The sequence below is a fragment of the Hemiscyllium ocellatum genome, chromosome 8 (assembly GCF_020745735.1).
Source record: "Hemiscyllium ocellatum isolate sHemOce1 chromosome 8, sHemOce1.pat.X.cur, whole genome shotgun sequence".
NCBI lineage: Eukaryota > Metazoa > Chordata > Chondrichthyes > Orectolobiformes > Hemiscylliidae > Hemiscyllium > Hemiscyllium ocellatum.
Window position 1 is genome coordinate 104,432,255 of NC_083408.1, and position 15,948 is coordinate 104,448,202.

At 40.0% G+C, this 15,948-nt stretch overlaps 1 protein-coding gene across 2 annotated transcripts in view; it reads left to right on the forward strand.

Moving 5' to 3' along the window:
* LOC132818412 (poly(A) polymerase type 3) overlaps window positions 1-6,156 on the forward strand; it is a 98,722-nt gene extending 92,566 nt beyond the window's left edge. For both annotated transcript variants that reach the window (XM_060829420.1, XM_060829421.1), the window contains one exon: window positions 1,465-6,156. In XM_060829420.1, coding sequence (XP_060685403.1) covers window positions 1,465-1,560 — 96 coding nt within the window. In that variant the 3' untranslated portion in view covers window positions 1,561-6,156. The remainder of the gene's footprint in view (window positions 1-1,464) is intronic.
* The last annotated feature ends 9,792 nt before the right edge of the window (window positions 6,157-15,948 follow it).

Here is a 15,948-nt window from a genome sequence, read left to right on the forward strand (position 1 = left end):
CTGAAGTCAGCCTTTGTTTCAGTGCTATGCTATAAGGCACAAACCCTCTACTATTTTCCATTCATTTCAAGATGAACTTTTTTCCCACTACATCCTTCTCCTTCTGCCTTCTTGAAAAGTCATTGTTCTTGATAAATTCTGCAAACCTAAATCTCACAAATACAAATCAGGAGGAGCACGATATGATACGAAGTTAGATGGACAGGCAGGTAGTTCTGAGGAGGCGGGGAGGCTAAAGAAAGATTTGGACAGTTTAGGAGAGTGGTCCAGGAAATGGCCTATGAAATTCAATGTGAGCAAATGCGCGGTCTTGCACTTTGGAAAAAAGAACACAGGCATGGACTATTTTATAAACAGAGAAAATTCCTAATGCCAAAGTATAAAGGGATCTTGGGAGTGCTAGTACAGGATTCTCTGAAGGTTGACTTGCAAGTTGAGTCTGTGGTTAAGAAAGCAAATGTAATGTCATTTATTTGAAGAGAGCTGGAATGTAAAAGCAGGGAGGTGCTACTAAGACTTTATAAAGCTCTGGTTAGGCCCCATTTAGAATACTGTGTCCAGTTTTGGGCCCCACAGCTCATGAAGGACATACTGGCACTAGAGCGTGTCAAGTGGAGATTCACATGAATGATCCCTGGAATGGTAGGCCTAACATACGATGAGCGGCTGGGGATACTGGGATTGTATTCATTAGAGTTCAGAAGGCTGAGAGGAGATCTAATAGAACCTTACAAGATAATGCTTGGCTGAGAAAGGGTGGACATTGGGAAATTTGTCAGGTGGGGATACTAGGACTCATGAGCACAGCCTTAAAATTAGAGGGGTTCAATTTAAAAAGGAAATGAGATATTTCTTCCGTCAGAGTGTGGTGGGCCTGTGGAATTCACTACCACAGAGTGCAGTGGAGGTCAGGACGTTAAGTGTCTTCAAGGCAGGGATTGATAAATTCTTAATCTCGCAAGGAATTAAGGGCTATGAGGAGAGTGTAGGTAAATGGTGTTGAAATACCCATCATCCATGATTGAATGGTGAAGTGGAGTCAGTGGGCCGAATGGCCTTCCTTCCACTCCTATTTCTTATGATCTTGAGTCACATGTAGGCCAGACCAGCTAATAAAGGCAGTTTCCTTCCTTAAAGACATTAGTGAACCGGTTGGGTTTTTCTGATAATCAACAAGGCTTCATGGTCATTATTAGAATCTTGATTCTCAAGTTCTTAATTTTTTATTGAATTCACATTGCAATATCTGCCATGGCAGGATTTGAACCCAGGTCTGCAGAATAGTAACTGGGTTTATGGTTTAACAATCTAGAGGTAATACCATGAGGCTTGTTTTATTCAGTTCTATACATTAACTATATGCCTTTTGAATACTTGGTTGCCAATGTTTAAAGTTCGTGGTAGTCCAGTCATCCGTAATTTTCTCTTAAACTGACACGCAAATTATTCTTTCTTTTTACATAGGAACCAACGAGCACAGAACTTTCTGATGTCTCTTCCCTTCCTGTAAATCCTGTTCCAGTAGTTAAAAATTCGATAAAGCTGAGGTTGAATCGGTAGACATGCTACCACTCCCGGGGCCATAGAAATAAAAAATAACCAGGACAGACAAAGACAGACAGACAGAAACACAGACACAGACATACATGCGCATATACATGGAAACAAAACATCTACAGGAAGAGTCATCTGATCACTGGCTACAGCTTCCTCCATGGAAACATTTTAAAAGTTTTTTGAATGCAGGTGATTGTGATAAATGGTGAAGTTGGACGATAAAGGCTGTAGATTTTTTTTAAAAACATGTCCTATAAGACTTGATCATTGTTGAATCTGGAGTCTAGTAGAACTCAACCAGTAAAAACGATGCACTGCGGGCTGACTGGTCATGCAGAGAGTGCATCATGGCGGAGTACTGCTAATGTGTTGGCAACAGTTACGTTAGTTGAAACTTTTTCTGAAAACCTTTTTTCTTTTCCTATTATCTTTGCTCTTAAACGCCCTTGCAATTGTGAAAAAGTTTTTAATTTTTTTGTTGACCAATTGTTTAGTCATATGGGCATTATTTGTGAATTTAGGTTAGTGATGGTATTGAGAAAGATTTAATATTGATGGATTCTTGCATCAGACCATGCTGTTATTGATTTCAGGGCACTTATTCTATATCATCCCCCTATTTCTTTTCTTCCTAGTAGCAACTAAAAATTCGGAACTTTGTTTCTGGGGCATCGTACGACCTGGAAAGGGGGCGGTAGCTTCTGTGAGTTTTTTTTCCCCCCAGTTGCTTCCATTGTTTTTGTGCTGCTTTCTTGACAAATTAGATATTAATTTGACTATTTAATTCCTGTTTATGCCACTATCAGGGACTGTTTGGGACTTATTTTGCTTCAGCTAAATTAAGGATGGTGGATGTCATATTTGGACACTGGATGTTTCCTATTGGAGTTGATTTCAAATCAAGTCTTAGTGGGTGGGATTTAATATCTGCTGCCACTGGGATGAGTCACTGCTTTACCAGTTCCTTGTCAATTTGAAATACCATGTAAAACTCCTCCATATTTGACATTGATTGAACTCATCTGTATTTACAATGAATGAAACTCCATAGTGATTTGCTCCTGCTTGGGAAAAGCAGGCTTTTGTGCTTTGCATGGCTCATGGGTTTGCAGACTGCATGGCTGTTATGCATCCCTGAAGCATGTGCCCCCTCTTGTTTAACCAAGAAACTGGTGTTTGTCTTTCACTTTTGTCTACATTAATCCATTTGACCCTGGAAAATCGGCATTCTCATTGGGCTAACATTTTTCATTCAAATATCCCCAGTGCACAAGCAAGTAAGTTCCTTTCCATAAATGCTACTATTAGCAATACATTTTAAAACTAAAACCTCCTTTGGATCAATGCAAAAGCACTTTTTAGTTTGCTGGTCCTCCACTATATGTCACTTCTCAATCCCTCTAGAACAGATGTGTGAAATGAATATTCTCCAGGTATGTGATGTCAAGTAACTTGAAATCTCTGTACAACGAGCCAACTAATGTACACTTTTGCCACCAAATTAAATGATGAAATATCTTATTGCTGCTTTTATGATTTGGGATGTGTTATGACAACCTGAGATCTGCATGATCTGGCAACATGATTGAAAAGCAAACTCTTCCTTAGATTTAATGCATTTGACCAGGTCAGAAATGATAAGTTTTACATAACCTTTTGGTCAGTCCAGCTAGTGCTTGCTTACGGAACCAAACTTATGGAGCTACTTTCTGGGCTGGGCAAGCAGGTTCTGTAAATCAGTCATGTGCATTTATTTAAAGGAAAATGTAGAAAAAGAACGTGATTCAAGTGTTGCCGTGTTTGAACCTGAGCTTGTTAATATGAACAGGCTGTTGGCTCAGTCCGTGACCATTTCACTTGGAGCCAGAACTAAATCAGGCATATCAGCTATTGGTGGATAGGGATCAGTATTTTGTGGCTGTCCATTGAATAACTTCAGTCGTTAATTTTTAATGAGATAGCAGAGGATTTCCTCTGTGAATTGTGCTTGCATAAGTTTAAACAATTTCTCAGTATTTTTTTCATCTGTTGCATTGTGACATTGTAAACTTGTTGGCATTGGGAAAGTCCTTCCAAACATACAGATTGTATTTTATAGTTTTAATTTATTAGATTTAAATTGTTTGCTTCCCAAATGCTCTTCCAAAACACAACATTGCAGGCAGTCTAAAACTTTACCATGAGCTGAACAGGTGAAATTTTCAAATTCTATTAGTTTGTAGTATGGTCATTGGATCTGCTAACTGTGACCTGTTGAAATTTGAAAAAGAGCAGAGCCTCATTTGAAATAACTTTTTAGATGAAGTGAACAAGCATGCTTCAATTCTCCCTTGTCCTTTCGGCAACCTGTACTTTTTCCTGCCAAGGAAATATTTCTGATTTGAGGTGGTTGACTCCCTCTCGCACAGCTAACTATGTATCTTTGTAAAATACATAAATTCAGTTGGCTGTCCTCACTGTTAAGTTTTACAGGAGTTTATTTTCAGGTATTTTAATTTTAGGTGTACTGCAAGTGGTAAAAGACTGTTAACAAATCATCTTATCAAATCCTTTCTGAAGAGGATGTCCCTGAAAGTTCCAGGCTTTCACTTTTAATTGTGCTGTCATGTAAATTTCTGATTTTTACACACTTTTGATACGTATGATATGCATAATAAAGCAAAATATTTGACACTCGAGGGAAAATGGGAAAGAACCATTAAAACTTAAGTGCTGATCACCAATGTAGGCTCCACCTACAGATGTGCTTGCAGTTTGAGTGCCTTGCTTTCACAAATTTGGATATCAAATTATTGGATATGTCTACTGACCAGCACTTCAACTTCAGCTTCATAAATTATTCTGCTTGCATGTTTGAAAAAAAGTGCTAACCATTTAAAGAAAAATCTTAGGTTTTATTCCTTTTCAATAAGTCTGTTAGAAAGAAAAGTAGGGAGAAGGATAAAGAGAGTTGCAATTCCCTCTTCCAGTGAAATGGAGTTCCTCAATTTTTGTCTTTCTTTCATCATTGTCCTGGGAACTACAGTGGTTTTGATTTTTTGCAACAAACTATTAAATGTTATGGAAGTTTTGCCATTGCAGAGATTGGAACCATTCTTTTGAATGGATTTTACACAGAATAAATCCAGAGGTTTCGTGCTTTAGAGCATTGGAAGGAAAAATATTGATCCTGGCCTTTCCCATTCAAGGAAATAATTGCATGTCTGTAGTAGAGAGGAAATTATCCAAATTTTAGATGGGAGAAATGAAATGTATACTCTGACCTTGAAAGTGTTTGCATAGTTGACTGTACTATATATAATGTCTGATTTGGGTTACTTTTTGCCATAAATTTTATGTAAAGCCAATTTTTAAGGCTTTGGGGGAGACTATGAATTTTATTGCCAATATTCTTAGAAATTGGGTTGAGGAAGAAACACTTTCAACACAACTAAGATATACAGCATATAGTAGGGAGTAATATTTTGCAGTTGATGCATTTCCCCCCCCCCCGCCCCCCATTTGAGTTATGAGTGGCAGTTCCAATGTATATGCGTGTTTGCATTGCCTGGTCCAGGAACCGAGTTTTCGTACTTGCTGATTTATATATTGATATTAGAGAAGGTTGATTTACCCTTCCCATTCATTAATAACATACTTTTTAAGTTTACTCCCTCTTGGATGCGTTTAAAATAGAGCCAAATGGAACTCTTTCTATACTCCCCAACCCTGGCCAAATAACTTCAACATTTTTTCCAAACATTCCTACTAAGAAAATATTAGTTAGATATCTGCCTTTCCTGGATAACCAGAATATTTCTTGTATGTGCTGATGACATAACCCATTTTTAGGTTTGCAGTAGGTGACCAGGTGGCAGATTGCCTATTAAATTTGGTAACACTGGGTCCTTTTAATATGGCAGCAACAAATTATATGGAAGTTTTCAGTGGTGCTAGATATAATATCTGCCCAGGCTTTCATGAGTGCTCTGTTTCAGTGTGTTTAAGCCAACTATGTTTAATGAAACCTTTGTACGTGTGTTGCTTCTGTTTTGAATGCTTTTGTCTGCTGATGGTTCCATTGTCACACTGCATGAATAATGGTTGTGAAACAGTTCTTTCTATAAACCAGCGTTTTTAAAAAGAAAAAAATTTCATTTGAATGAATTGGTGCTGGACTGACCTGTTCCCATTTAGCAGGGTAATCATTAACTGGCTTTTAATGAATCAAAGTTTTTAAACATCAAAAGGTTTCACAGTTGTCACTCTTCAGGAATCAAAACATTTGTTTACCTGCCTGACTGTGAAATCAAACTGTCACAAATTGTAATTGGGTGGGTTATTTGTGGACAAGCAAGAATTGGAAAAGCTTCTATGTGAATACAACATCATTCTGCCAAGATGAGTGCTAAACTATTTTATTTTTTCACTGTTGGTGAACTCGTCATAGTTTTCCCTTCCTCACAGTTTAACTGTTGCTTTCGCAGGCTGTACTCTGCGGCTCACAGATGGAGTTCTGTTTTTTTCATAGTGTCTGTACACTAGTAATTTTCAGAAGCTATTTTGTATAGAGATGTATTTCTTCATTTAAAATAAAGAAAATAAAAATGCAGCACAAAATTGTGTGACATGTGTTTTGCGTTCAAGATTCAGTAGTGTCAAGCATGGCTTATTTGGGAGAGTTTATGGATTTAAGCCCTATTCTAGAGATTTGAACACACAATCTATATCCGCACACCAAGTCCAGCACTTTAAAAGAAATACAACGTAGTAAACTGACGTTTGGGGAATCTTGCTATATGCATTTTAGTTTCTGTCACTTCTGCATTTGGACAGTGACTAATTCAGGCATGCTTCATCTGGCTTAAATTGTGTTGGAATTTGTCAACATTGTATTACTATAACTGGAAGCGGTGTTTCTCATTTGCCTAATTCCACTGAATAGGAATATTTTCCATTTTGATATAATTATGTTTAAAGTCATTATAACAACTATTAGAGCAGAAGTGGGCTGTTTTGCCCCTTGAGCGTATCTCGTCATTCAATAGTATTATGGCTATTATATTTGGCGTTCCACATTTCCCTATTAACATTTGTTTTCTGTGCCTAATGAGTCTTTTCACTATTGCTTTAAAAATGTTCAGTGACAGTTTCCATCATTTTTAAGCAATGTATCAAATTTGCAAAATGCTTGTGGGAAAAAATTCTTATCATTCACCTGAACAGGGTGACCTCTAATTTTCAAATATTTCTGGACTTGGTCATTAGATTAAAAAAAAATTTTCTACATTTACATTGTCGAGGATCTTCTACACTTCAGTTATGCTCATTCCTGATGAAGGGCTCCGACCCGAAACATCGATTCTCCTGCTCCTCTGATGCTGCCTGACCGTACTTTTCCCACAACACACCTTTGACTCCAATCTCCAGCATCTGCAGACCTCACTTCCTCCTACACTTCAGTTATGACACACCTTCAAAGGAAACAAGGTGGGGACTTTTTTCAATACTAAGTTGAAGACTGAGTGTTCTGTACCGAATGTGTCAAACTATCTTCAAATCAAATAAAAGTAAAATACTGCAGATGTTGGAAATCTGAAACTCCACCGAAAATGGAGTAAATGAATAGGTCTGGCAGCATCTATGGAGAGAATATTTCATGTTTTAACACCAGTATGACTCCTCTCTAAGGAGTTGCCTTTAATTGATTTATTTTTGTCAAACTTTGATTTCCCTTGATGCTTTCCCTTTAAATATCTGGGAAAGAGACATTAACTAAACAAGCTGCTAAGAGAGCTGGTGTATTCTTAGCATAGTTCCATAAACTCCCCATCACACCATTCTTTTTCTGGCCTTTTTTCTTGCTCACCTTAAGTCATTATGGTTATTTTTATTTCCTAACGTATCTGTTTAGATACTTAAACTGCACAGCTACTATTACGGACCTTTTTTTTTCTCTCTGAATGACCTGCTTCTCTCTGAAAGGAACCTCACTGGCATACTCGTCGTTTTCTAAACAACTCTTTTCTGTCTGTCTTCCAAAGGACTGAACTGTTTAATTCTCGGAGTTTTAAAAAGTCATGCATGTGAATGTAAAAATGTTTCCAAATAACACTCCGCACTGAAAGTTTAATTAAGACCATATTTCCCCCTCTTAAAACATGATACAAAAACGCTTTGAGCTTAACATAGTTCTATCCAAGGTAGAGCACAAATTTCCAAATACTTTGTCAACCTTCATAACCTTGTGCTGCCTGTTTGAAAATCCCATGCCATTGTCTTTCCCTATTGCTCTGCAGGTTTTTCATGTTTTTATTCATTTCTCTTACAAATGACCATTGACTCTGCAATTGAGGCATTGCTTTACAGCCTACAAACTCCTATGTAGAGTTTACCAGCTCTGGCCGTACACTTCTACCAATTAGCTTAAACCTGTCCCCTGTGGCTACCACCTCTTGAGCCAGTGGAAACCATTTCACCACCTTTGTCAATCCTTAATTTTAAACACCTGAATTAAATCACACCGTTACATTTTGTTGAAGCCATCTGCTGTAGACTGTTAAGAGGCATCAGTATTTCATTCAGATTCAGTGAGCAGTGTCCAAATTATAAATTTGTCTGCTGTCTGTAGATACGCTACAGTGTCCATATTTTAAAAGTGGATGGACAATTCATTTTCACTTAAGTCTAGGGTTTCCACAGATGGATGAATTACGTTACATCCTGCTCATTAGTGTTAAACTCTCTCTGCTTAGTGTTTGAATCTATTTTGTTATGCAGTCTTGCGATTTCTTATGACTGAATATAAGCATCTCAAGTTCTTGGTATCTCAGTTACAATAGAGTTTGCCAGAATCTATATTTTTAAATACAGATTCTGGGGTGGCACAGTAGCTCAGTGGTTCGCACTGTTGCCCTTCAGTGCTAGGGACCCTGGTTCAATTCCAGCCTCAGGCAATGGTCTGTGTGGAGTTTGCATGTTCTCCCCAGGTCTTTGTGGGTTTCCTCCCACAGTCCAGCGATGTGCAGGTCAGGTGTGTTGGCTGTGCTAAATTGCCCGTACTGTTAGATGCATTAGTCAGAAGGGAATGGGTCTGAGTGGATTACTCCTTGGAGGGTCAATGTGGACTTGGGCCAAAGGGCCTGTTTTCACACTGTAGGGAATCTAATCCATTACAAACTAATAATTTCTTTTTCTTCCAGATAAGAGTTTACCTATAGAACATAGTCCATTGTATTTTATGATTTTGAATTGTTTGAATTTGTCCCATTCTGAAATAGGACTAAATGTTTTCAATCTGGTGCTCACATGCTGTACCTTGAGATTCCTGGAAGCTTGTTCATTGTGTTTTTTCACCTTTTGAGATCTGCTGTTTAAATGTAGGCGGACAAGTCTCTTTGCTGTTCTGACTGGCTGAGATAGAGGCTGCATTTTTCTTTAAGCAGTGTGAAGATTAATCAAGGGAATGAAAAGGTCCACTGTACTTTTTATTCACTACCACCAGGGGCCACAGTTGTACTTTGAAGCTCTTGTAATGCATTAGAGGTCAAACAAAAACTAATTGGGAACATGGTAGTTGCAAGACAAAGATAAAATCTATCTTTTGTCCTTTACCACCCTGTTGTACATGATGCAACAGGTTTTATAGAGTCTGATCCCAAAAAATAGACTATTTGGCCTAAAACAATCCATTCCGGTATTTATACTTGGTGTGAGCCACTTTTGTATATTTTTTTCTCATATAAATCTGGCGTTGTAATAGTCTATTCTACCCTCTCCATTGGCTTGTCTACTTAGTTTTAGTTTCTTGTAATCGACAAAATATCATTTCTTCAACAGTTGCCTCTATTGTAGATTGTTCTATATTATCACCATTTAGCTGCTTGGTTTTTTTCTGAATGTTTTTATGATTACCTTGATAGCCTTTAATTTTGTTCTTCCCCAAAAGAGACAATATTCTACATTGCTATCACCTCCATTATTCCCCAGCAATTAATTTCCTATTGGTTTTTGGCCAATCTCAGTTAGTTCATGATGAATCCAGATGTGAGGTTGCTTTATCAATCTCGTGGTGAATAGATTTCACTCAAATGCACCTGATCCCCTCAAGCAAGCTATTTTTATTGTCATCGTGAAGAGACACCGCTATCACAGCTGATTTATGCATGCTACCTTTTTGAACAAATCAATCCTATTACTTCTGTGGGACTCAGCCAGATACAGAGATTGCTCACAAGAGCTCTCTTTATACCTTCAAGCTTGGATTGTTTTCTTCAGTTCTACTGCTTCTATAGGTGCAACAAATTCAGTTCGGAGTGTCTTCATGATTTTGTCCCTTTAGAACCTAAGCAACAATCATATTCTCTCTCCCCACCTTAACTCTTGCTGGGTGGAAGTCAGCTGTCACCACCGTTTTTGAAGACTTTTTAAAAAATGCTTGATTGGTTCATGATATCCATTTCTCATGGAAGAGTAAAGAACAAACTCTTCCCAAGTAAGAGCATGCCCAATTTACAGTCATTCTGGTTACTGATGTCTTTACCCTGTTACCTACATTACAATGATAAGATGCTTTGAAAAATACTGAGGTTGTGAAATGCAAGTTTTGACTTGAACCAATTCATTTTGTATTCTCTGAGTGGTCACAACAAAGTACACACAACTAATTCACTATTAGTCAACTTTAAATATGGTTGATTCAAAATTCAAGTGAAGGGCTATTGTTCTCAGTATTACGCTCTTATAGAAGCTGTCCAATGTACAAGGAGACCATTTGGCCCATTGAGTTTACATTGACCCTCTGACCATTCCCCTCTAGACTTGCAGCTGGTGCTGTGCTTATTCTTCTAATTGGAAGTGATTTAGAGTTTGGAAGGTGCTGCCTAAGATCTTAGGTGAATTTCTGCAGTGTATCTTGTAGATGGTACGCATGATGTGACTGACGGAGTTGTGGTTAGAATGTGATATAACTTGTTTATATAAATGTCCCTTTCATTTCAAAAATAAACTTTTAGAATCCATCTTGGTACTCTGAAACATTTGGGAATCAGTGTTTCTTTGCATCTAGTTCTATATGCCATGCCTAATCATAGGAATGATGCACCGCAGAAGGGAACCATCCAGCTCCTCTTGTCCATGTTTACCCATAATGTATGAACCATTATAGCACTAAGGTCTTGGCTATATTTCACTGCAGCTTGCAGCAGCACTTGTCTTGGGCCATCCCCGTGCATTGTCTGTAACATCAGTCACCAACTGTGCTTATTCCATTTTTTTTTGCGCTCTAAGAGTGCTAGTTTTTCAGCTGTTATCTAAAAGCAGAAATGCTGATACTATATTTTCTGATTAGTGTTCTTGCTGTTATACGTCTTGGAGCAGTGTGCTGGAAATAAAGCCCTACTGTTCCCAGTGTTGTCATTAAAGATTTTGAAAAGTATTCAATATCCCGTGTTTACCTAAAACAAAATAGCGGACCACGGATGCTGGAGATTTGACACAAAACCAAATTGCTGTAGAAATGCAGCAGATGTGGTAGCATCCTTGGAGAGAGCAGAGTTAACATTTGAGTCTGGTGACTCTTCAGACCTGTTGGCAGCTAGGAAAAAATGGTATTTATGTTGAAGCTGATATGAGAGGTGGTGGTGTGTGAGCAGGTAAGTGGAGATGGAGACCAGGGAGAGATGAAAGAGGCATGTAAAGGAGGAGATTTCAGATAGCAGGCCAGGACCGAAGAAAAGCTGAATAAGTGATGAGCTAAGAGTGAGAGAAAATGGGTGGGCTGTACTAAATGCAAACCATGTAATGTGATAATGGTGTACTTAAGAATGGGTGACTGTGCTAAAAGCAACCCATGTCATAACAGGACTGGGTGTGCATGGGTTTTTAAAAAAATAACATGGAAGGATGGAATCAGGCTCCAGTTATTGACCTCTATTTTGAATCTGAAAGGCTGCAAGGTCCCCCAAGTGGAAAACATGTTCAAGCTTGCACCAAGGCTCGTTGGAGCACTGCATCAGCCCTGTGACAGAAATGTTGGCCAAGGGGCATGGTGGTGTATTGAAATGGTGACAACTAGAACATAGAACATAGAAGGATACAGCGCAGTACAGGCCCTTCGGCCCTCGATGTTGCGCCGACCGAATCCTACCTAACCTATACTAGCCCAATAACTTCCAAATGCCTATCCAATGCCCGCTTAAATGACCATAAAGAAGGAGAGTTCACCACTGATACGGGCAGGGCATTCCATGAACTCACAACCCGCTGTGTGAAGAATCTACCCCTAACATCTGTCCTATACCTACCACCCCTTAATTTAAAGCTATGTCCCCTAGTAACACCTGACTCCATTAGCGGTAAAAGGTTCTTAGTATCTACCCTATCTAAACCCCTAATCATCTTATACACTTCTATCAGATCTCCCCTAAACCTTTTCTTCTCCAATGAGAACAGCCCCAAGTGCCTCAGCCTTTCCTCATAAGATTTTCCTACCATTCCAGGCAACATCCTGGTAAACCTCCTCTGCACTCGTTCTAAAGCTTCCACATCCTTCCTATAGTATGGCGACCAAAACTGCACACAATACTCCAGATGAGGCCTCACCAGAGTCTTATACAACTGCAACATGACCTCAGGACTCCGGAACTCAATTCCTCTGCCAATAAAGCCCAGTACACCATATGCCTTCCTCACAGCACTATTTACCTGGGTGGCAACTTTCAGAGATCTGTGTACATGGACACCAAGATCCCTCTGCTCATCCACACTACCAAGTAGCCTACCATTAGCCCAGTAATCCATCATCTTGTTATTCCTACCAAAGTGAACGACTTCGCACTTAGCTACATTGAATTCCATTTGCCACATTTCCGCCCAGCTCTGCAACTTATCTATATCTCGCTGTAACCTACCACTTCCTTCCTCACTATCCACAACTCCACCGACTTTTGTGTCATCCGCAAACTTGCTTACCCAGCTTTCAAGTCCTTCCTCTAGATCATTTATAAAGATAACAAAAAGCAATGGTCCCAAAACAGATCCTTGTGGTACACCGCTAGTAACTGCGCTCCAAGATGAACATAATCCATCAACTACTACCCTCTGTCTCCTTCCAGCCAGCCAATTCCTAATCCAAACCTCTAATGTATCCTCAATGCCATACCTCCGTAGTTTTAGCATTAGCCTACCATGGGGAACCTTATCGAACGCCTTACTAAAATCCATATACACAACATCTACTGCTTTACCCTCGTCCACTTCCTTAGTCACCTTCTCAAAGAACTCAATAAGGTTTGTGAGGCACAACCTGCCCTTCACAAAACCATGCTGGCTATCCCTGATCACGTTATTCCTACCCAGATGTTCATAAATCTTATCCCTTACCATTCTCTCTAAGACTTTGCCCACCACTGAAGTCAGACTCACTGGCCTATAGTTACTAGGGCTATCCCTACTCCCTTTCTTGAACAATGGGACCACATTCGCTATCCTCCAGTCCTCTGGTACTATTCCCGTTGACAATGACAACATAAAAATCCAGGCCAATGGCTCTGCTATCTCCTCCCTAGCTTCCCATAGGATCCTGGGGTAAATGCCATCAGGCCCAGGAGACTTGTCTATATTCATCCTTTCCAATATTCCCAAAACCTCTTCCCTGCATATTTCCAGGGCATCCATTCTAATTATTTGTGATTCCATATTCACATCAGCAACAGTGTCCTGTTCCTGAGTGAATACTGATGAAAAGTACTGATTTAATGTCTCTCCAATCTCCTCCGCCTCCACACACAACTTCCCACTACTATCCTTGACTGGACCGATACCTACCCTAGTCATCCTTTTATTCTTGACATACCTATAGAAAGCCTTTGGGTTTTCCCTAATCCTACCAGCTAAAGACTTTTCATGTCCCCTTCTCGCTTCTCTTAGCTCCCTCTTTAGCTCCTTCCTGGCTACCTTATAACTCTCAATCGCCCCTACTGAACCTTCACGCCTCATCTTTACATATGCCGCCTTCTTCCCTTTCACAAGGGACTCCAATTCCTTACTAAACCACGGCTGCCTCACAAGGCCCTTTACACCATGCCTGACTGGTACATACCTATCGAGGACACGCAGTAGCTGCTCCTTGAACAATCCCCACATCTCATTAGTGTTCTTCTCTTGAAGCCTGATAGCTCAGGTCATTTTTGCTGTGTTTTGCAAAAAAGGTCACCCAGTCTGTTCTTCTCCCTAGTGGAGAGGAGACCGCACCATGAACATAGTTTCATCTAGATGCTGTTTCTGGGGCCTTGAGGAGGCAGGCAGTAGATGGTTAGCTATTACACCTGTGATTGCATTCGTTAGCAGAATGGAGAAAGAGTGAAGGTGTCCCGGAGGGAATGGTTCTTTCTGAATGCTGTCCAGGAAGAGGAGGGAATGGGATCCCTTATTTACCTGACTTTTAGATCCAAGTTCGCAAAGCATCCAGAAAATTTCCGTACTTAATAAGAATGACATTTTATTAAAGTGAGTAGAGTCTAGCTACAGTTAAATAATTATGAACCTTTGACATATAAATCTACTGGTTAAAATATGATGCCTTTTCAACACTTCCCCTCTATATAGACACAAACTGAAGAAAAGAAAAAGGAATGTCATGGACAGAGGAAAAGACTGGGAAAGTTGTTTGATAGCATTAGTGGTGCTGGGAAAGGACAGCAGGTCAGGCAGCATCCATGGAGCAGGAAAATAGACGTTTCAGACAGGAGCCCTTCATCAGGAAGGTTACTTGTTTTTAAAAAGTATTAATTTTTTAAAAATCATTGTTTTCCCATTTCAGTTAGCATTTCAGTCCTTCCTGATGAAGGGCATTTGCCTGAAACGTCGATTTTTCCAGCTCCTTGAATGCTGCCTGACCTGCTGTGCTTTACTAGCGCCACTCTAATCTTGACTCATCTCCAGCATCTGCAGTCCACACTTTTGCAAGGTTGCTTGATAGATTAGATTCCCTACAGGGTGGAAACAGGCTCTTCGGCCCAACCAGTCCACACCAACATCTGAAGAATAACCCACCCAGACCCATACCCCTACATTTACCCTTCACCTAAAACTACGGGTAATTTAGCATAGCCAATTCACCTAACCTGCACATTTTTTGGACTGTGGGAGGAAACCGGAGCACCCAAAGGAAACCCACACAGACACTGGGAGAATGTGCAAACTCCACGCAGACAGTTGCCTGAGGCAGGAATTGAACCCACTGGCACTGTGAGGCAGCAGTGCTAACTGCTGTGCCGTCTTTTCATAGAGTGTACTGAGGAGGTTATTTTCGCTTGTCAGACATGTTGGTCCTTGAATGTTCTCGAGATACTTTCACTTGTAGAAGACACAATGTGGCTGGTTTATACTTAGAATTTCTGGCTTATTGTTGAGGAGCCACAGCTTGCAGCAACTACTGAGGGGAGGGAAATGTGAAACTGGTTATCTTCAGTTTTAGTTGTTTTTGCTGTACAGTTAAAAGCAACTCCTCCTCCTCTTCCAGACATCTGGTGGTTTCTGCCAAAAATAATTCACATCCCCAAGCTGTTCAGCTAGCTGGGAGTCATCAATAACTTCGAGTAAAAAATGAGGTCTGCAGATGCTGGAGATCACAGCTGCAAATGTGTTGCTGGTCAAAGCACAGCAGGTTAGGCAGCATCTCAGGAATAGAGAATTCGACGTTTCGAGCATAAGCCCTTCATCAGGAATAAGAGAGAGAGAGCGCCAAGCAGGCTGAGATAAAAGGTAGGGAGGAGGGACTAGGGGGAGGGGCGATGGAGGTGGGATAGGTGGAAGGAGGTCAAGGTGAGGGTGATAGGCTGGAGTGGGGTGGGGGCGGAGAGGTCAGGAAGAGGATTGCAGGTTAGGAGGGCGGTGCTGAGTTGAGGGAACCGACTGAGACAAGGTGGGGGGAGGGGAAATGAGGAAGCTGGAGAAATCTGAATTCATACCTTGTGGTTGGAGGGTTCCCAGGCGGAAGATGAGGCGCTCCTCCTCAACACATTTGCAGCAGTCATCAATAACTGGTCACTAGTCTTGTTGCCAGCCAAAGTTGCATTTGTCCACAGTCCTTGGCTCTAACATGCCTACAAAATAGGTTTCCTGTATTAGAACAATTGGCTGTGTAAACAGCACTTAGAATGAGTGATGCATTGGTTATTCCTTTTAAAAATTAATTCTTAAATTCTGTTTTTAAACCATTATTTTCCAATTTCAGTTTGCAATCAAAACAACGGAAAGATGAAAGGATAGTTTTTATATTGCTGTAGTAATCTAAAGCAACTTTGTGTTACGATTTGAATATCGAATTTTTAGTATACTCTTGGCACCCACATTTCAAAGGCTTTTATTTCATAGATCTTATTTGTCCAGGTTTGTGAGGCACAAGTTCAA